The sequence below is a fragment of the Rattus norvegicus genome, chromosome 4 (assembly GCF_021556685.1).
Source record: "Rattus norvegicus strain SHRSP/BbbUtx chromosome 4, alternate assembly SHRSP_T2T, whole genome shotgun sequence".
Classification (NCBI taxonomy): Eukaryota; Metazoa; Chordata; class Mammalia; order Rodentia; family Muridae; genus Rattus; species Rattus norvegicus.
The window spans coordinates 183,580,271-183,602,557 of NC_141537.1; the positions used below are offsets into that span (position 1 = coordinate 183,580,271).

General features: G+C 41.7%; 1 protein-coding gene across 2 annotated transcripts in view; it reads right to left on the reverse strand.

Annotated features, from left to right (window-relative positions):
- LOC120102440 (uncharacterized) overlaps nucleotides 1-22,287 on the reverse strand; it is a 190,629-nt gene that overhangs the window by 63,288 nt on the left and 105,054 nt on the right. For both annotated transcript variants that reach the window (XM_087659838.1, XM_087659837.1), the window contains one exon: nucleotides 21,646-21,700. In XM_087659838.1, coding sequence (XP_087515964.1) covers nucleotides 21,646-21,700 — 55 coding nt within the window. The remainder of the gene's footprint in view (nucleotides 1-21,645; nucleotides 21,701-22,287) is intronic.

A 22,287-nucleotide genomic window follows, 5' to 3' on the forward strand; every position in this document is an offset into this window, starting at 1 on the left:
CTGCCATCTTAAAAATCTGGGACAACCAGGCCAGGCAGGACTACATAGCAAGATCCTGTTTCAAAAAAAAATAGTCATACAATATACCAATCCTAAAAAGATCTTCTTTTAAAAACTAGATTAGGTGATAAAATATATTTTAGAGTTATTTTCCCTTTTCAGAGCCTGTTTCCACCGGGAACTCACAAAGCATAGCATGCAGGCTTGCCCTGTGCAGCCCTTTGCTACAGTAACTTGTGGAACATGGTTATCTATGCAGCTCTGAAGAGCATTTGATAAGAGACTCATTCTGAGAAACTTCCTTTAGCAGTTTACCATGCTAGACAGAATAGACTTAGAAAATGTTGACACATACTGTTCCAGAGAGGATGAGGCTTAAATTGTCCCTAATAAGTGATCCTGTAACTCTGTTCTAGAAGTCGTCAGGCAAACAGAAAACCTCTCAGCATCCCAGATAAAACACCCGTGCTTCACTCTCAGCAACACCCCAGATGTTTTGTTCTCAAAGATGAAGAGAACAGCATCCACTTCTCCTGTGAGTACGGTCATTTACCTGGTGAGACCATTATTAGCATATCCATCCAATGACTTCCCCACAGGAACAAGCACCCTCCGCAAGCCTTTCTCAAACATTCATTTTCCATAAATACTGTCTTTCTTCACCAGACTTGAAACCATCCACTTTCTCCTTCCCTTTAAAAACATATTTATTTATTTATTTATTTATTTATTTATTTATTTATTTAGTCCAGGATAGAACACAGGGCCTTGTACACATTTAGTAAATGATCTATCAACTGAGCTACAGCTCGACCACATTTTTAACCCTTCGTTTTGAGACAAGGTCTAAGCGGGTATAACAGTTAATCGTGGTTGTATCTAGAGACAACTAGGAGACAGCACTCTGTGAGGAATTTTCTTGAACTGAGAGGACCCACCCTAAATGTGGTGGGACATTCTGGTGGTGGCCAGATACAGGAGATCTGAGAGGAAAGCTCTGGTTTTGCCTCATTGCTTTTGTGTCTCTCTGGCAAGTTCATCTACCTTGCTGCTGCTGCTCTTACCACTACTGCTGTATTCCTTTGCTGATATGAGAGCCCAGATCCTCCCTACTTCTAGCATGGACTGAAGACCAGCAGCTCTCCAGGAATCTGCCAGACTTTCCACACTAAGTTGGAACCACTGAATCCAGCCTTTGAGCTGAGCAGCTGACGGATTCTTGGCCTCTTGAGTGTAATGATAGCCCTTATTGGATTACCTATCATGTATCATGTAAGCCAGTCTAATAAGCTTACTTTTAATTTATCAATATACCTCCTTTTGAAAACTCAGACGAATACAGTTGCCCAGGCTAGCCTTGAACTCATTCTGTAGCTCAAGCTATCTTTTTTTTTATTATAAAAGTAATATTTATTAGAAAAAAATTCAGAAAACTCAGAAAGGAGAAAAGCTATTTAGAATTATAGTGCCTAGAAATAAATGCTGTTAACAATTTAATGTGTTTCCTTGTCTTGGGTTTCTATGGCTGTGAAGAGACATCATGATCAAGGCAACTCTTACAAGGGTGAAATATTTAGTTGGGGCTGGCTTCCAAGTTCGGAAATTTAGTCCGTTATCACCATGGCAGGAAGCACATCAGACGTGTAGGCAGACATGTTGCTAGAGAAGGAGCCAAAAATTCTACATCTGGATCCAAAGGCAGCAGGAAGCAAGAGTCAAGCTATCCTTGAACATTCAATTTTCCTCCCTCAGCCTCTCAGATAACTGAGATTACAAGCCTATGAAGTACATAGTTTATTTTAGCAAGTTATAAACACGTAGCATATTATTATTAACTGTGGTCACTTCACGATGTAACAGATCACAAAAGCCTTATCTCTTTAGAACTCAGCGGATCTGAAGCTCTGCAGTGTTTGATTGACATCTTCCCTTTTCATATCCACCCCTTCGCCTCTGGTATTTGATTGACATCTTCCCTTCCCATATCCAACCCTTCCCTCCTTTTTCTAATTTTGCTTCTAAAATTACCCTCTCTACATTCCACATATAAGGTCATAGAATATTTGCCTTTCTGAGTTAGATGTATGCATTAGATAGATATGCCCCCTGGAAACAGGACATGGTCAGTACTTTGGCGCTAGCCACTGATGTATGAGCCTGCTATGGAAACTGAGTTCAAAAGTGGGAAACGAAGCAAAAATCGCACAGATTCAAAACCGGTCTCGAAACTCCTTTACAAAGTCAGTGTGTTAGAAAAGTGTCTGCTGTCTCTAAAGATGCTCAAAAGAGAGCTTGCCAAACAGCTCTGGGACAGATGGCTTATACCATATCAAGCAGTTGGCGTTCTTCTGAGAGACCATGCTGCATGCAAAATTCGTGTCTTTAAACAGACTCATACCCACTGCACCGAGATGTTTACACCACAAGGTCTCTCCGGGACAGAAACTAAGAGAAAGCCAAGTTCACTCCTCCAGCCTCCTGCCCACCCCACCCCCACCTCCTTGCTTTTCACTAGCAAGGACTATAGCAGTATTGCTGACTTTGTTATTACCTGCCTGCTTTTTATTTTTTAAAAAAAACCCATCTATTACAAGTCTGTGTAGGAAAGATCCTATACTCTGGAACTTTGTTCCTATTTTGCCAGAAGACTAGACAGATGTTGGGGAGATAAGAACTGAGGCTGACGAGATGTCTGGTGTGAGGATGGGAGGGATCCTAATGTTGCTAATGGATATAGACTTTAATTAAATGGCAGAGAGACCAAGACGGGCTTGGGGAGAATGGTGCACTATGTCATAGCACTCAGAGGTGGACGAAACAGAAGGAGGCAGGCAGCTCCTCACGACAGACTAACTTTGTTTACACTTGCCATATGCAGTAGACTATTTTGTCTTTGCTTCATCGTGTTAGAGTTTTTCCTTGCAGAAGCATCACCTTGCTCCCATCTGCCGCCACCACACCTCATCCCATCTACTCCAGGAAATCTGTTCTGATTGACTTGAATCCTTCGCCTCACTCATAGTTGGTTCGTTTCCATTCTCCAAGTGAGGATCAGGGAATGATGCACACAGGCATGGATACTTTTGCCATCCGTCATCAGTCAAACAGACATGGCTTCTGCCCTTGAGAGACAGAGAATGTGGGAAAGTTGGCTGATTGATAACAGGCAGAACTGCCACCTCTCTGTTGTTATGTGAACCCAGTTCTCAGCAATGCTTTTACCAGTGATGAAGGATCATTCCTGCTTCCAACCAGACAGCCCAATACCATATTCCCTTCTAGGTTCTCGGGGATCCAGCAGCAAGCACAGCACAGAAATCTCCCTGGTGACAGTCTATTGGTGGAAAAGAGATTTTTCAGGGAGCCAGAAAATAGGCAGTAAATGCCACAAGTACATTTTGCTTGTGTTAAAAAGTAGTAAGTGTTGTAAAAGTAGAGCTGGAATGGATTACAATTAAATGTAATGGTCAGTCTACCACCATCGGCAATGAAGAAAATTAAGACAACACTAAGACAACTCTTCATACACACAGCATTGCTTAACGTTTTTTTTAAATGACTCATAAAAGCAAATATTGGCTTAGATTTAGAGAAAATTTCCTAAATGCTATGGAAATGTAAAATGATTCGGCCATTTAAAAAATTGTTCCTTACAAGAAATGACATGAATGGAGATTGAAAGAGTAAGTTCATTTTAAGGAAAAGGCCAGTAGGGTTTATGATGGGTTAAATAAGTGTGCACCGTATGAAGGTTGTCTTTGTATTAGTCAACTCTGAGAGTTGAGTACAGGCCTGACTTTGGTATCGTTATCTTTAGGAAGCATCACCTGTCTCTGTGTTTTATAAATGTTCTTCTTTATCACCCCCCTGATTGGTTTAATAAAGAGCTGACCAGCCAATTAGCTGGGCAGAAGAGAATAGGGCAGGACTTCTGATTCCACTGAGAAGGTCCCAGAGAGAGAGGAAGTAGGTAGAGAGAAGGACCACAAGGAGAAAAGATGTATGGAGAGACTATGTGGTAGGACCAGGAGGAGTCTCCCTGAGGACACATAGGGAGCAGAGCAAGCCAGGGCAACACCCAGATTGAAAGCAAAGGAGCATGAGGCTGGGAAATAGGCAGCCTTAGAAACTCAGAATAGCTCAGAACCTTCCCAGCTTAGGCTTGCAGCTTGTGAATAAAAATGCCAGCTTTCTGTGTCTGTACTCAGGAGTTAAAATGGGCTGGAGCGGGTGTAGAAATGCCCAGAAGTTATTTGAAAACAAGAACTACTTTTACATTTCCTTTTCAGACATGTTGCAAATCTGTATTCTGTGTTTTCCAGCATGGAGTCAAATATCCCTGGGGAACAATGGTTTAAAATAATCTCCACATTAGAGAACACCATAAACACAAAATGGGGAAATGTCAATTAAATAGTTGAAAGTTACCACATAAACAATAAGGTACCAAATGGGAACATTTACTGAATCTGGACCAGAAGGAACAGTTGCCAGGTATACACTGAGAGGCCTCATTGAGGTCAAATGTGGACATATAGGGAGGGTGTCAAAGCCCAATTAGAGGTGACCATGGACAAATCCAACATAACAAGCCCTTTGTAGGACCACAGTGGTCCCATGTAGTATGACTGACACATGGGCTATGTAAGCTATGACTGTAATAGCATGCATCGGAATGTGTTTCTTAGTATCACAGAGTAAAAGGTGGGTTTAGCATAGTAACACAGATAACAAGGAATGTGGGTCAGAAAACTGGACATGTTCTAGAATTATTACTATAAATTATTTATACTCTGGATCTAAGTAAGACTTTAAAAAAATGATATGGTATTTAGTCAAAAGGTGATCCACAATAAATCCATCTAGAAAACAAAAGCATTCCAAAGTAGCCTATCTTATATGAAAATCAGTAAACCATTAACCCATCAGGTACAAACACACGGTATCCCCTTGACAACACCAAACAGGTCCAGCTTTCTCTGCTTGACTCTGGACATAAAACAGTCAATTCTGCTTTTCAGAAGGCATTTTCTTAATCTGCTCCAAATCCAGTTGGCAATGGCATATGTGTGTAAATAGAAGAACAAATGATTTCGTGGGAGTCCCTGTGCCTGTATATATGTCTATCCATGTGTATTGAGAGAGAAATTGAACAATCTTCGATTGCCAGAAAAAAAGTCTACTCTTTTCATGAAGAATTTGATAGGAGGACATAATACAGGGGAGTGTGGGGAAAAAATTAAGAATGGGTCTGTGAACTGGCATAAATGAGGTCCTAAGATAAGCACAGCTACCTCCCTAGGTACGAAAACATTAGTCTCTCCTTCACCTTTTCATTTTCAAATTTTCACTAGTGGTTAGCTCTGCCCATCTACCTGGACCTGAAAATTTGCCTTGATTTCCAGGTTCTAGAGCTATAGCCTATGATGTTGGCTATAAGAGGAATATAGTGAGAGAAGATGGAAGGATGGATGGATGCATGGATACATGGATGCATGGAAGGGTGGGTGAGGGGTGGATGGGTGGGTAGATGGATGATGGATGGGTAGATAGATGGATGGGTGGATTTATAGAAGGCTAGATAGGTAGGTGAGTAGACTGGATGGGTTGGATGGATGAGTGGATGATTGTATTGGAACAGATGGTCTCTTTTACCTTTAGAGAAAAAAAAATGTGTTCAAATTACTTTTCCATAGATTCATGCCATGGCCAAAGGGCATATCAAGATTTGGGTCATTGTTTGGAAGGTTACGTCTTCCTTCCCACTCTCACCCAAGGTCCTCTATTTACAAGTACACCTCATAATCGTAAAACGCATAGTAAAAAGTCCCCGGACCACAGGATAGTCTGTGAGAATATAATGAAAACCCAATACCAAATAAGTTGCTCGTAAATAAAATTCAATGAAGTTTCTTTCTGGTGCACGGGGAGCACACATTAGGAGCCAAAGGAACGAGCAGACTATAAAAAATAGACCCAATGACTTTAATTCTCCCAATCAAAATCAGGCTGGCTCTTTGCCTGATTCATGTCACCATTTATTGCAAACCAGCATGCCTAGTCCAGCTTAAATCTGCAGATTCTAGTGTGTGTGAAGAGACTGTCCTCCTGGGACGTGGGCATTAACTATTCATAGGAGGAAATGGAAGCATCAGCCTTCGGAGCTATAATTCCCTTTATCCCTATTATACACATATTCCAATGGGGCGATTATTCTAATCACAATGGTCAATAGCAAATTAGCTCATTTTAAAATTTATTGCTAACAAAGGGATCCAATCCAATGCTGATTTCTAAATTACTCTATAGCTAATGTAAGTTAGATTTAGATTCAGCCTTATAGCAGGCAAAAGGAATCACTGTGGTGGTGGAGGGGCACAGGTGAGCCCACTATAAACACAAACCCTCTCCGGGCTCTCCTCAAGGGCCACTGTCCTGCCACGTGCTATGTGAGCTTTTTGTCCAAAACGAGATGCTAAACTCAGTGCCTAAACTTCACACTGTGGATAAAAAGGCTGCCACTCTATCTGCAATCATCTCTGTAACCCAAAGTTCTTCTACTAAATCATGAATAGCATCTTGTGAGTTTCAAATATCTCTTCTCTCAAGTCTCTCACCCATGCTCACCCTCATATTTGTTTGGAGGGAACAACCTTATATTAAATTCCCAAATACGAACAAATGAGGATTCTGACCTGTGCTTTACAGTACTCTGCTGCATCCCACGCTTCTGCTCAGTTACTCAACACTTTGCTCCCGGTTGGGTTGCTCTTTGAATATGTCAGCCAGGCTCCTTCTTGGGGCTTGAAACCTTCCTTCCTGTGTTGAGAATGTTCTTTCCAGAAGGAGCCTCGTAGTCTATTTCCTCCCTGACTTCTAGATTTGGAACAAGTGTCTTTTTACTTGACAGCCCTGATTTAGTATCAACTCAACATTTTTCTTATCAGCACCCAATTCTGATGTATACATATGAGTTTGCTCATTAATAATTCTCTACTGACATCCAAGCCTTTGAGGCTGGAGTCTTTGTTCTGCTCACAACTGTAACCTAACACTAGATGGGTATCCAATCGGTAGTGAGCAACCAACAAACACCTAGAAAATTAAGAAATGTAGGGACTAGAGGCTACTCTTACCTCCAGTGGGATTAATGAAGGAAACATTTGGCCTGGTCCTTGGGGTTCTGTACATGGACTTTCTTACCCAAAGCACTCCTTGTGGGCAACAGACTTCCCATGTCTGGCACAGCGACAGCATGAGTTTAACTTGATGCTGGCATCACAGGGCACATTACTGATAGCATTTCTGGCTCCAAGGTTGAGATTGACTTCTCTTGTCTCTCACTTTCACGGCACAGGACGTTAGCTAAACCTGTGAGTTCACAATGCTGAACAGTGCATAGGCTCCTGAAAGTCACTGCCTTGGGAAAAATCATCACTTTGAAAAATAAGGATCATAGAAATAAAAACAACTGGGCTGGGAAACAACCTGAGAGGTGATTGGCCAGCAGAGACAGTCAACCCAATCTTGACTCCCATCTCCTTTCTAGTGTACAAACAGAGCCTGAAGGACAGGCTGGGCCACAAGCACACATGATAAAGGCCTGACCTCTGCCACCACCCTCTGAAAGGTCAAGGTGTAGCATGTGGACTGCCTCCAGGCTTTACTCACTGTTCGCAGAGGTGTTTTGAGGATGAAGAAAACCACCACAAACTTCTGGGTTCCACCGTCTTAATCACTACATTTTTCCCCCTTTCTTGATGCATTTGAGATCCACTTAAATTTGCACCAAAAGAAAATCCTTCTACCTTCCAGTGGGAAAATCCACCATCCTTCAGGGGGAATTTCCACTAAATCCTCAGGTGAACAAAAGCTCTCAGGACAGGATCAGCCTGCCTGTGAGTCTCCCAGCATCATGAGGAACCATGTTTAACACACGTGAATGCAGTGTGCATAACTGGAGTTCCCAAGCAAAAAGATGCCACATCTAAGAAGATTAGATAATCGATTAGAGCTGTGCAGGGTTGGAACGTTACAGATCCAGAGAGAAATTATCTGGAGCTATTTATATATGAGGCAACTTGAATACCTGGAACTCGCCTCAAAACAATCCTGCGTAGGGGAAAAGAGAAAACAGGAAGGGTGCAGGTGGGAGAAAACTGTGAATTCAGAGTCTTAGTGTTTGGAACACAGAGGTTACTAAACGATTCTCTGCTCTTTTGTTGGTAATTAATATTACCCATTAAAAATTTTTCAAAAGAGAAGGAATGCATTGGGGAGAAGAGGAAGTAAAAAAGCAAACACAATAGGAAGAGTCAGGGACACTGTACCCAAACTCGCTTCTCTTTAACCTGTGTGCGCTGTACTTAGATATCTAAGATGGCACTGCCACTTGGTACACTAGAAGTCAACTCTACCAACAAACTCTTTGAATATTTTCAGAAATGTCACCATTGCATTTGAAAACTTGGATAAGCAGGGATGGTTCTGTGTCAGTTTGATTGGAAAAGGTATGCCCACATACCTGGATAAACATTATTTCTAGGTCTTTCTGTGGGGTGTTCTGGAAGACATGAGCTGTGATGTTGAGCTTCATTGTCTATGTGACCAGATATGGGATCACTAAGAAGGCTCAACTTTAGGTATATAAGGTATATAAGGTATATAACTTAGGTATATAAGAGGATTTTTCCTTGAGAAGATTAACTCAGAAAAAGAAAGCCAACCCTAAATATGGATGGCGTCACCACACAGGCTGGGTGCCATGTTGAATAAATGGGGAGAAGTAAGAAAGCCAGATGGATGCAAGCCTTCCCATTTATTCTGCTTCCTAGAAAGACATAGTATGATTTAGATGTGATATGTCCCTTATAGACTCATACCTTTGATCATTTGGTCCTTAGCTGGTGGCACTACTTTAGAAGGTTCTGGAACCTCTAAGGAATGGAGCGTTACTGGAAGAAGTGGGTCACTGGGGGCGGTCCTTGAGGTTTTATAGTCAACCTTCGCTTTCTGTTAGCCCCTAGCTTCCTGACCGTGGTTGCAATTCGAGGAGCCACCCACACTCCTGCTGCCTTGACTTCCTCCTTGTGATGGGCTGTACCCTTAAACTATGAACCACAATAAGCCCTTTCTCCCTGAAGTGTTCTCGTCAGATGTCTGGTCACAACAGTGAAAACAGTCACTAGTGTGTTACATCTGGGTCAGTAAGCTAAGTGGTACACGATCTACCCCACCAGTGTGAGTGGGCACCATCAACCCATAGAGAGCCTGGGCAGAACAAAAGAGCAGAGGGAGGAAAAGCCACTCGGAGCCTGGATATGAGTCGCATCTTGTACTGCCTCTGCACATCCTTCTTTCTGGTTCACTGAGGGCTTTGAACTCTAGAGCTTACAGCAGCCCTGAGTGCTCTCAGTCCTTAAGGCTAGGGCTGAGTTACAGCCCTGGAGTTCCTGTTCTCTAACTTACAGGCAGCATTTTGAAGGACTTCTCAGCCTCCTGAATTATGTGAGGAAACACCCACAATAAATCTCTTCTATCTCCCTCCCTTCACTTTATCTTTATCTCACTCTTCTCTCTGTCCTCATATACATATACTGCACACACATATTTATACACATGCACTTATATATGCATGCAGACACACATACACACAGAGACAGAGACACAAAGAGACAGACAGACAGACAGACAGACACACACACACACACACACACACACACACACACACACACACACACACACTCCCTGCTAATTCTTTGTGCTCTGTAGGGTACTATTGAATGCAGAAGACAATTGGAATCACTCCAGAAAGCTCATTGCATGCTAGAATCTATCTGAGCCGTAATCAGCAACTCAAGTATTTTGTTTTAACCATTGACTATGAATTACATCAAACTAATCATCTTGCTTATTTCTGCTAAAATTTTAGAAATGAGGTGATCAGCTTAAAATTTCTGCCTGGCTAGCATTCTAGCATTTGTCCTCTCTCCTCTCTCTCTCTCTCTCTCTCTCTCTCTCTCTCTCTCTCTCTCTCAAAAAAAAAAAAAAGAGCAATTATCTAGTATAAATCTTGCTCATGGGAGAAAAGTCATTAAAACATCGTGTCCACAAAACAGACTATACAGCAAAAACAAGCCATAAGTTAAGCTTAAAGATTTTAGTCATGCATTTCCACTGGGTAGCCAAAGAAAAGTGAAGAGACTCATAACAAAGACTCATGAAAAAGAAAGGGAAAATGAGGGTGCAGAGAAGCCAGCATTCATCAACTGGCACTTAATTAAATTGCCTGGCCCTTTAAATTTGAATCATTTTTTAATCAAGAAATTAAAATTTCTTTAAGTTCCAGAATGCATTAAGTTCAAATGGGAAATTGGAGCTCTGTAGTTTTGCCTTTGAGAAAACTTCAGTGAAGAAATAAGAGGAGCCTAAAATGCATCCTTGTCTTAAGAACATGTCTCTGATGAGTGTTCTGAGCACAGAACACACACAGGATACAGGCGGCAGCTGCTGAACATGGGAGAGCGGTGCTGATACTAATCAAAGGCTCTCCCTGATTGTTAGACATTCTGGAGATCTGATGAAGGAAATAGTCTTACATTTAGAACTTGTAATGTATTTTTAAAAAAAGCTCTTTGATTTTATAAAGATGTGGCAAATCAATGTTTCTTCGGATGCCTCTTTGTTGGGAAAAAGCATTTCATATTTTGTCAAGAATCCAAACTCAATATAGGCTTGCTGTCAGACCAGCATATCAGGCTAGGGGGATGGCTCAGGTAAAGTGCTTGCTTTGCAAGTACAAAGACCTAAAGTTTCATCCCCAGAGTCCCGTTTAAAAAAAAAAAAGCTAGTCTGGAGCCTAGAAAGATGGCTCATCAGTTAGAGGCACGAATGCTTCTCCAAAGGACCTGGTTTTTATTCCCAGAGCTCATATGGCAGCTCACACACCTGTCTGTAACTCCAGTTCCACAGAACCCAAAGGCCTCTTTTGGTCTCTGCAGGCATGTGGTGCACAGACTCGCATGTAGGCAAAACAACCATGCACATAAAATAAATTTAAAAAAATAAATTTTAAAAGCCAGGCGTGGTGGCTCTTGTTTTTAATTGAGGCAATGGGAGGGCAGAGTTAGATACAATCTTTGAGACCACTGAACGATGGCTTTTAAGTGGTGATACCTGTGATCTGCCTCTAGCCTCACATGCAGTTGAACATATATTAAACACATACGTACATGTATGGACGCATATACCCCAGCATGTATTTATTGTCTCACACAACCCTGCAGCTTCTGTTCTATTCACGGACGGTGAACAGTCAGGCACACCTATCTAGGCTGCACCTACTTTTGCTCCTATCACTCTAGACTTAGCACAGATGCTTCAAAGAGCCTCCAGCTCTTACCTAGCCTGGGCTACAGCAGGCCAATGAGAGTGTTACCTTACAAACAAACTCAACATGGAGGTCCCATCAGTATTTCTCTTCATAAACAATATCCAGTACAGAAGAAGATTCTGTCCCTGACCTCAAGGCTTAGAATCAGCATGGATGTGCACACACACACACACACACACACACACACACACACGAGAGAGAGAGAGAGAGAGAGAGAGAGAGAGAGAGAGAAGAGAGAGAGACTATGAATGCACACATGCATGCACACAGCATGGTTGAATGGCTTGCGTGTCATCAAATGTCAGTAGAATTCAGGAAAATGGGGGATAATGAGGGCTATGGCAGTGAGTACCGGACACCTACAAGTAAGAAGGAATAACTGGGAAAAACTGGAAGGAGGAGAGGTCCCAACCTGGCAGTGGTCACTGAACTAAAACTATTTTTTAAAGATATTTTTAAAATTTATTATATATAAGTCCACTATAGCTGTCTCCAGACACAGTAGAAGAGGGCATCAGGTCTCAGTACAGATGGTTGTGAGCCACCACGTGGTTGCTGGAATTTGAACTCAGGGACTTGGAAGAGGAGTCAGTGCTCTTAACCACTGAGCCAACTCTCCAGCCCGAATTAAGACTATTAAAAATTGGTATTTTTGAGTTCAATAAAATTACAGCTGATGCAGCGTACTAGAGAAAAGAATTTGGGAGATACAGTTGGAGAGGTGGCCATTTCTAGCAAGCCACGGAGAGCCTTAAATCCCAAGTGGTATAATAAAACCTGTTTCCACAGTTTTCTGTGAATTCTAACAGAAGAGAGGCCTCTGAAAAATAGTCAGTGAGCTATGAATCCTGATGTGGAAATAATGATGATCACCTGGTGCTGGGAGAGACAGTGGCAACAGAAAGAACGGAAACAGGAAAATGACCCCAAAGGCAAAACAAAACCAGCGTTCTGAACTAACAGACAAGGAAAGGACTTGTCAGAAACAACCCTGCCTCTCACGCAGGTGAGACCTGGACAAATAGAGTGCAGGGGAAGGAAGTTCAACTTGCTTATTGGCAAGCTGAGTTGGGGGTAATAGAAGGAAACTTCTCTAGACTGTAGGTGATTGGGTGAACCCCAGCATAATGCCATGTGCTTGGCCTTTGGTTAAGTTAGAGAAGTATTTTTCCTGACCATCTTGGGTGTTTGGATCACTTTAGGAGGGAAACAGACCAGGGTCACATTCTAGTTAGGTACATCCTCTGGAGTTTAAGCTCTGGCAGACATGGAATATGGCACCAGTTGGGTAGAACCCTTCTTCAAACAAGAGGATTCAGTCTCACTCTTGACCCTTTAGGGGTTTGTATCTGGTGTCTTTGTGCCAGCTAGCATGACCTCTACCCATGCACCCATGTGCTAGCATGACTTCTATCCATGTACCCATGTGCCACACAGACACCATCATACATAGTGAAGTGACTAACAGCCACCACTTTTGTTCAATTCTACTTTTCAGAAGAAAATAATTCAATATGAAGTAGCGTTTTACATGCACGAGGACATTTATTCTAATGGATTCAACAGACTGATACCTAAAGGCTTCCACTAGGAAATAATGTCGCTCCAATTCAGACCCCTAGTAACTTCCTAAAGGTCTGCAGCTACAGTAAGGACAGCGGGGTCTGCCGACAAAAGCTGATCTAATTCATATGAAGTCACAGAAGATTCCAGCAAGAGTTCAGCAGGCATCAAGACCGTGGATTTGGATCATGGTATTTGGAAAGTACTGGAAGCAATGATAAATCTAGTTAAGGAAAATGGCGCAAACCCATAGTTGAGCCCACTGAGGCCTGCTTGAATCCATGAATAGCAAACCAATCAATAGAACAAAGGATGTTGCTTGTACATAATTTGTCCCCGGAGAGGAACAGAAAAGTCTTAGGAACAGAATAGAAGGTACCAGCAAGAGATGGACCCATGGGCATTTTAGGGTCATCTCTCATGAGGAGCCCAGAGCACATTGCTCCAGTGCCTAGGAAGCCTATGGTCTCTGACACAGAAAGCAATGGAGAGTCATTAAGTCTAGTTTAACCAAAGATTAGGCTGGTTTGAGTACAGAGAAATTTCACAGACAAAAAGGGCATGAAATAGTGGTAAGACCAGGCATCTTAGGAATGTGATTGAGTGGCCACCAGCCACTGGCAATGAGACAGCCTCTGCCTGGGCCTCTTTTCCCCTCTCCTGCTTCACTTGTTCAAACTGAGGCTTGAGCACTGTCTTTCCTTGGCTCTCTATTACATAGGGGTCACTTCACAGCCCGTTGCCTCGTCTTTAGGTCTTCGTCCCCCAAAGCAGCACCTAGCTAACCTCGTCTTCCAGAATCGAATCCTATAGGCCAATGTCCCCAACGCCTCCCGTCCTTCATGTCTGATGTACATGTCGCTTCGCTCTATAGCCCTCCTTTCCTTTGTCCCACGCCCTCCCCAGGCCAAGCTGCAGACCCACAGCACCAAGGTTTTAGTATATTACCCTAAGCCTGCCCAAGAAGAACATATGTGTCCTCTCACTAAAACAGGGAGCTCCCAGAGACAGGGCCCATGTCCCTGTGTAATCATCTCCCTGCGCCCAGCTCTTTAAATAAATGAACTTGAATCCAAGGGGTTTGAATAACCAGCCTTATATTAAACACCTTAAACTGTGGAAATGTTTCACACCTGTGATCCTTGCTTGTTTAAGAGCATCCACCTTTCTGTGCCTGCACTTGCCCATCCTCCCAGTACTTAGCTAAGAACACAATCTTAGGTAATAAAGATCAGCTAGCGAGAATGCAGTCCCCTCTGAAAGCCACAGAAATGCAAATGCATAAAGTTACACCAGATTCCTATTTCACACTGAATATTAATGTGGCTTGGAGGAGATTTTTCTTACCCTGGATAAATATACAGTAAATTTTAAATGCCATTTTGACTCTGAATTTTCTGACACAGTGCCAGTGGTTAGTATCTTAGAATCAGATATAGATTCACAAGATAAAACAGTAAATTTCTAGACATCCAAGCAATCAGAAAACATGGTGAGCACTTGTAAATATCACCCTTGGTTCATTTCTTACTTATAGTCAAGCTCTGCATTGCACCTAGACTTTAAACCAACACTGTTCCTTTCTCTAACCTCTTTCTCTAAGTTCTTATACATGATGACACATTGGTTACATTCTGCTCCAGGTACAGGTTTCCAGACTTCAAAACATGAACTGTACTAATGAGCACGCTAACCATTCCAAAAGTTTCAGGTAAGAATCACCAGGTGCCAACAAATCTCAATTCCATAGGGAGGAGACATCTAGGAGGGCTCTGATTCTCTCACTGTCACTCCTAACACACAGCAGGCACCTGTGAGACAGTGACTTCTGTGTCCCCATCCACTGCCCTCCCCGGTGCCATTACTGTTATATTACCATAAAGAGGCTAAACACAGGAATGTACCAAGTTTGATATAGACTCCAGGAAGTTCCTCTGTAGACTGGGATTTTGGTTTAGCCTAGCAGCTCAGGTGAACTCAGGCTTCCTCATGACTGAATTAAGTTAACAGATGTTTACAGTCTAGGACCCCTTATGTAGCACAGTCATCAGATGATCACACTGCAGAGCACTTGTGTTAGAACCACAGTTGGCAGGGAACAAAAATTTTAAATTAAAGGTTTTGCATGGTGTGCACTACAGCCTGGTATTTTTGTCATTATAAAAAATGATTTTAGTCATTATGTTCCAATTTTTCAAGAGAAGGATTGTTCCCTTAACTTTTATCAGGTTTATAGCAATTGAAGATTTTAATAGAAACATAATATGTGGAATCATGCCATTTTCTTCAAGAGGTAAAAAGCCAATTACATTCTATCAGTATTTTCCAGCTGGGTAAAAGAAGGATGGTAAAGAAGAAACCTGAGATTTAGTGAGGCGAGCACAAACGTTCCAGAGGAAGTGGATTTATAGACATGAATCATTCACTCAATACATTTTATTGTAAGTCTTCCTCTGCTAGGGACACAGAAGAAAGCACGATACGGACGAGATAAACAATGAGACAGAAGTAAAGGCAGGTTTCCAGAGCATCTAATGTATCCAAGATACCAGATGAGAACATTCAGGCTATAAGTCCTAGGAGCAATAGAGAAACATTGTTGCTAAGGAGAAGGTAACATAGAGGAAATGCCTGAAAAGCCTTCAGACCGGTGGAGCTTGGTATGAAAGTGGAGGCACTTAGGATGGACAGTGCCTACTACTAAATTGGAAGAGAAAGGACTGGATCCGTGAGGCTAAGATCACAATGGGGCCTTGCGGAGAGCTGTCACCCAACATTAATGTTAGAACTGCAGGCTTGACTGGGATGGCTGAAGGAGACAATGCAGTCAGCATGACTGCAGAGTAGTTCAGCCTGGACAAGTCATAAACCAATTGTTTTAGTTTGCCTTCTGTTGCTATGATAAAAACCATGTATGACCAAAAGCAACTTGCAGATAAAGGGAGTTATTTCATTTTATACATTGCAGTCAATATTCATCTAGGAGCAAAGTCAAGGCAGGAACTTAGAGTAGAAACCATGGAGAAAACCTGCTTACTGCTCAGGTAGCTTTCTTAGACAACCCGGGTCCACCTGCCTAGGAATGGCACGATCCACAGAGATCGGGACCCTCCTACGTCAACTAACAATGTAACAACAACAATACAAAAAAAGTACCTTTTTGCAAATCTGATTGAGGCAATTTTTCAGTTGAGGCTCCTTCTTCCCAGGTGACTATAGGGTCAAACTGACAGCAGAAAGTAGCTCTGACAGGCATTGAGCCCTGGGGGTGTCTACAGGTGGAAGTCACTGGTGAAGGCTTGTACCTTCAGAGGTTGTCAATTCATAAGCCGCCCTTCCTTTTCACTTTAATAAAAATACAATGACTCCTTTACCCTTTAACTTTTAATTACAGCTCTCCACACAACTTGAAAGCAGGCACATTTACAATTCTATGTCACGCCGTAGGTCCATTGATTAGCACACTCTGTTCATCCCAGGTTGGAGATGTTATCGATCAGCCACAGAAATACTGACTGCTTTAGATAAAATAGAAAAGGTGAGAGAATACATGATTCTGGTCAGCAGCACATCCCCAAATAACTATCCCCAGTTAGTGAAAGCTCCTGCATGGTTTAACGAGACAACCAAAGAAAACTAAGTCAAGCTTTAAAAGTCATCTGAGGCTGGGGGACGTCATTTGGCTGTGCTGTGAACTCTTAGATACATGCCACAGGCTCTTACAAGCCACACCATGGGTGAGGAGTTCAGCATGCCTCAGGAAGCCAAATAGGTGCTGGACTCACAGGTTCAAAGACAGTCTTTTCTTTGAAACCTAAACATGAAACTACCACACAGCCACCTATCCCACTAAGTGTTTATACTCAGAAGCAAGGAAATAAGTAGTCAACAATTAAGACATGACATTAGCCAAGATGATTGTTGAAAGGTTTTGTTTTTGTTTTTGTTTTGTTTTTTAATATATTGGTTGGAGATGGCTTGGCAGTTAAGAGCACTGACTGCTCTTCCAGAGGACCTGGGTTCGATTCCCAGCACCCGTGTGACAGTTAACAACAGTTAGCTAACTCCAGCTCCAAGGAATCTGACATTTTCTGGCCTCTGAGGAGGACACCAGGCATGTACATATATACAGTCAAAACAGCCACATGTAGTGGGTTGGCCTGATATTGCTTGTATTCTAATGCTAATACTGGTTCCTCAAGACCTGGTTGCTCCAGCGCACATAGAGCTAAGTGACACTATGGGACCTAGCTCCCAAGTTATTTCTGATTGGTAAATAAAGATGCCAACAGTCGATAGCTGGGCAGAAGAGACACAGGCAGGCTTCAGAGTTTCCAGGCCTGGGGGTTTGTGGGAGAACCATGAGAGAGAGAAGAAAAAGGAGAGGAAGAGAGATGCCATGGGTTAAGAGTGAAGAAAACACAGCCCTGACAGCTGGCCAATTGGAGTTAAGAGCAGCCCAGATAGTAAGTAATAACTTAGGGTTATCAATAGGAAAGTAGATTCTAATAACATAGGGGGTAGATATCTGCCCAGCTTTTGTGCTGTCTAGGGCTTATTGTAAATAATAAAAGTTGTGTGTCTTTTATCTCTGGAACTAAATAGTTGAAGGTGAGGTAGAAACCCAGGATCAGAATTAAATAAGTTCTATAACACCCATACACACAAGATGAAGTGAAAAAAATTTAGGAGAATTATATATAACTTATATAGCATATAATATTAATATATAAATAATTATGTATTAATTAATATTATTTTCTATTTTATTATATATTAATATTTTCTTGTATATTATATTATTTATATGAATAATTATTAACATGTTAATAATTTATATATAAATTATATATATAGGCAAATACACACACAATATTATTTGTTTGTGAAAGAATGAATTGTTACCATTTGTTGCAACATGGGTGTGGAACTGGAAGACACTGTGTCTGATGAAGAAGTCGGGACAAAAAGACAATTCCATGTGTTCTCACTAGTACACAGCGGGAGGTTGCTCTCTTGGAAATGTAAAGTAGAAGGTTGGGTGCCAGAGTGCAGTTAGTGGGTTTAGAAAGATGCCTAGAAGAAGTAGTAACTTCTGAAGTCTACAGTAGCTATGGCTGACAGCCATTAATTATATATCTAAAAATAGCCAGTAGAGATAATTCTTAGTATTCCAAACACAAAGACATGACTGATGTCTGAGGTGATGGATATGTCAATTACCCAGATCTGATGGCTGCATGGTGTTTACATGCATTAAAATGTCACACGGCACCCATACATATGTGCGACTACACTGTGTCAATGAAAACACAAAACAGAATGGGGCACAGAATTTGTAAGCCCTTAAAAGAACAACTCAAGCAGCAGAGAAACAAAACTGACATCTACAATGATGAGCCCATGTTAGCAAAGCCAAGGAAGACAGAACTAAGGCACAAAGCTGGTGACAAAGAGAAAATCCACTGGAGAGGGGAGATGGGACAGAATAATAGACTAGCATACACCAGAGGACACATAATCAAGCAGACACAACTCCCTACCTAGGGAATAAATTAAAGATAATTTTATGGACTGTCAAGATACCAGATTCTAATACAGACATCTTAAAGGAGCTTGAGAACCACCAGGGAACAATGTGCACAGAGATAAAGCCCAGCTCTTCCATGTCTTAAACGTTTGAAAGAAAAGAGGGGGAAGATGATGAGCTGTGTTCGTGGGAGACTGAGTTTGTGTTGCTTTCTGTAGCATGCACCTGAAGGTGAGAGAAGTAACAGAATCTGGTGAAAATGACTTCTCTCTCCAAAGACAGAAAAGTCTGAAACTATATGCATAAAGTCTCACAGCTGAGAATATTCCACAGAGAAAAAATGGTGGTTTAAAATAGGAATAAAATTCAATATGTTTAAAAGAAGAAACAAGAGACAATTCTTCAAGATTGGCGTGTTGAAAATTAACAAGAAAAAGAGTCACAGGTGACAAAACAATTATTTAGAAGACAGAACAAAAAAAGAAAAACAAAAGACGTTTTCTTCTAGTGTTTATTTATCTTATTTATATGAGTGCACTGTTGTTCTCTTCAGGCACACCAGAAGAGGGTATTGAATCCCATTACTGAAGATTGTGAGCCACCATGTGGTTGTTGGGAATTGAACTCAGCACCTCTGGAAGAGCAGTCAGTGCTTTTAATCGCTGAGCCATCTCTCCAGCCCCAAGAAAGATGTTTTCAAAGTTACTGAAGTTATGCTTTGGGAAGCATGAACTATAAGTAATACCGTTTAAAGTGTGTCAAGCTGTGCCAGCTGGGAAAGCCAGCAGAGAATTTGGGTTTTATCACCTGATAGAGTGATCAGACTAATTTATTAAATCAAACCCAATATTAAAAGGAACATTAACAATTATATCAAATGTATCATTATTGATATTACAATACTGGTAGCTAATCTTTTAAATTGGACATATAAAGTGTGAAATCAGCTAAGAGACACCACAGTGAAACAGAATCAAAAAGGCAGGACTATACAGGAAACCTTCCCAGGGAAAGGACACAGGAGAAAGCAATCATTTACAGAACGTGAGAGAGCCAGGTATAGTGTCTCACAGCTGTAATCCCGGCAACTGGGAAGCTGAGGCAGGAAGATTTCTGTGCGTTGGAAGCCTGCCTAGGCTACAGTGTGGGACCCTACCTCACAGTTAATTAACTAACTAATTAATTAATTACCTACAATGATAGATGAAATAAAGTTAAGTAAGTATAGCTAATATAGTTAAATAAAGTCAGAAAATTAGCAAATAATAGGGATTAAAGATCATATGTGGATTACTTAGTCTAATCACCTAGGCGTGGGGGTGCTTCCTCCCATGAGCCTCCAGGTCACCAATGGCTCTGCTGCTCTCCTTTCCTCTCACAGCCAAGTCGAGAGAGAGAAGTTGAGTCATTTGTCCAAGGTGTAAGCCACAAGCATGAGATATCAACCACGCAACCCCTGCACATAAACACGTACTCACACAGACATCCATGCAAGCCAATACCCACATGCATAAGATAATGCTTTTAAAAGATTAGAAGGAAAGAACGTCTCAGTCAGGTCTATAGAGGAACACAGGGCAAGCTGACAAACTATTACACTACAGATGCTGTATCTTGTGAATTTATTAGAGTAGTAAATCCTGAAGTTGTGGAAAGCCACATAGGTGTCTTAGGCTATGTTTCTGATAGAGCTCTCTCTCACAATTTAGCAAACAAACTAAAACCTTCCTAAGCCTCATCTGTGGCATGGAAGGCAGCCCACTACGCGCTGTTATAGGATCTAAAACTAGATGAGGTAAATTATTCTTCACATAGGAACTAAAACACACGAAACTCACTACATGCCAGGACTTGCTCCTGACCCCAGCATTGTTGATGACAGGGTGACCCATGGCAACAACACTGGCTAAACTTATTAAGTGCCGAGGGAGTAGAGATTAATCTGATTTCTCTGACTAAATCACTAGTGTGGTATACTGAGAAATTTCTGAACTCAACAGAAAAAGCTTTTATTGTTGTCACCTTGACACCAAATGACCACATGTGACTTTATGCCAGTCAGTTAATACCTCGGGCCTCATTTTGTCACACATAAGGCTAAAAGAGCGCCTGCTTCTGCTAATTATGATGCAGTTGAAGTCTGAATGCCATTCCCTCTGTGACTTTCAAACTGGTTTCCAAAACCTAACTGCTGCTGTTCCCAGGTGCTTAGACATCCCAGCTGGGACAACAGGAGACATTTTCTCCTGCCCAACACTTTCTTTGTAAGTATCATGCTGGGATAAGAGTTGGCTGTGGAGCAAGAGATTGAAGGCTAGTCTGAGCCTTGATGGAGAGACCTCTGCGGTGCTTTCTCGGTTTGGGCAGCTTCCAGCCTTCAGAAGCTTCCTTTGAATATCAAAGAGACACAGCCATCAAGGGCTGTCAGGTTCTTCTGTAGAAGTGAGTTTTCCATTGTGCGTTTCATTCTTCCATCCCGGGAACCCAGAGATCCCAAAACTCTTTGTTCTGATAAACTGTAACTTGTCTCTGCTCCTTCAGTCAGTGGAAGTTTGTTGTTGTTGTATTTTATTTTGTTTTTCCACAAAACAAATAATAGGATTTCAGGATTTGCTTTCTTCAAATAACTCTGAATTCAAATTCCTTTTTTTGTTAGAAGATATGGCTTTTCTCTTTTATTGACTAAAGGAATAAGTACAACTATTTGGTATTATTAGTGCTTTAGGAAAATTTTCATCAAAGTATTGGTTTCCAGAACCAACATTTCGGCACAAATGATCGAGTATTTATTTGTTCAGCGAAGAATCCGAGACTCTAATGGAATGTTTTTGTTCAAAATGCCAAGAATTAAGATGTAGGAAATTGGGCTGGGGCTACACAGTTCGGTGGGAAAGTGCTTGCATGTGTGAGCACCTACCGTTCAACAATGTAGGGAAATCATTCCTTCCACATTGTTCTTCCTGCTCTCTGTTCTCTCTCACTGCAGATATTGAAATTTTTCCTCCTGATTTATTACTGGGTGGTAAGAAAGATGGGAGGACGGAAAAGAGCAGGGTGGAAAGAGAATGTTACATCTCAGGGAGATATAGAGCTCTTACAAGTTCATTTTAGAAAATGCTTCCCTGTTTGTCCTGCTGGGTGTCAGACATAGGCTACTCACCTTCTGAGTCAAATGACTAGAAACACAACTTTTGTCTTCTGGAGGCTCAAGATATCTGAAAGAGATAGATAAATGCATTTTCCAGGGGCAAGTTAAGATCAGAGGCTCTCACCCTACGCTCTGTACTCCCAGTCACCTTGAGCAAGACACACACTGTGGCTAAAAATCCAGTCTCTCTGCTGGAGGTGTGGCTTAGCTGGTAGAGTGTTTGCCCAGCACGATGAAAACCCTGTGCTCTGCCATCACACAAGCTCAGTGAGCTACAACAGCCCATAACCCTGCCACACATCAGGTAAGAAGTAGTCCGAGATCATTCTGGCTACATGAGACCCTGTCTTTAAAAACCAAAAGCAGTGACAAGCAAATGAATAAATGTCCAGTTTTGTACAAACATAAATAATGACGCCTGCCTACAGGAAGTATTGCACGCAGAAAGTTATACTAAGAAGATCCTACAGATATGGATGCAGAGAAAGTCTACCTACATATGCATTCAGAGGCAGAATATCAGATATGCTATGAGAGATCACAGAGGGTTACTGGTGTAAAAGTCTAAGCAAGGGAGAAATTCAGTCCAACTCAGGGGCGATGAGCATTCTGCCAGAGATAGTGAGTTTTTATTTTATGCATGTTTGTCAAATT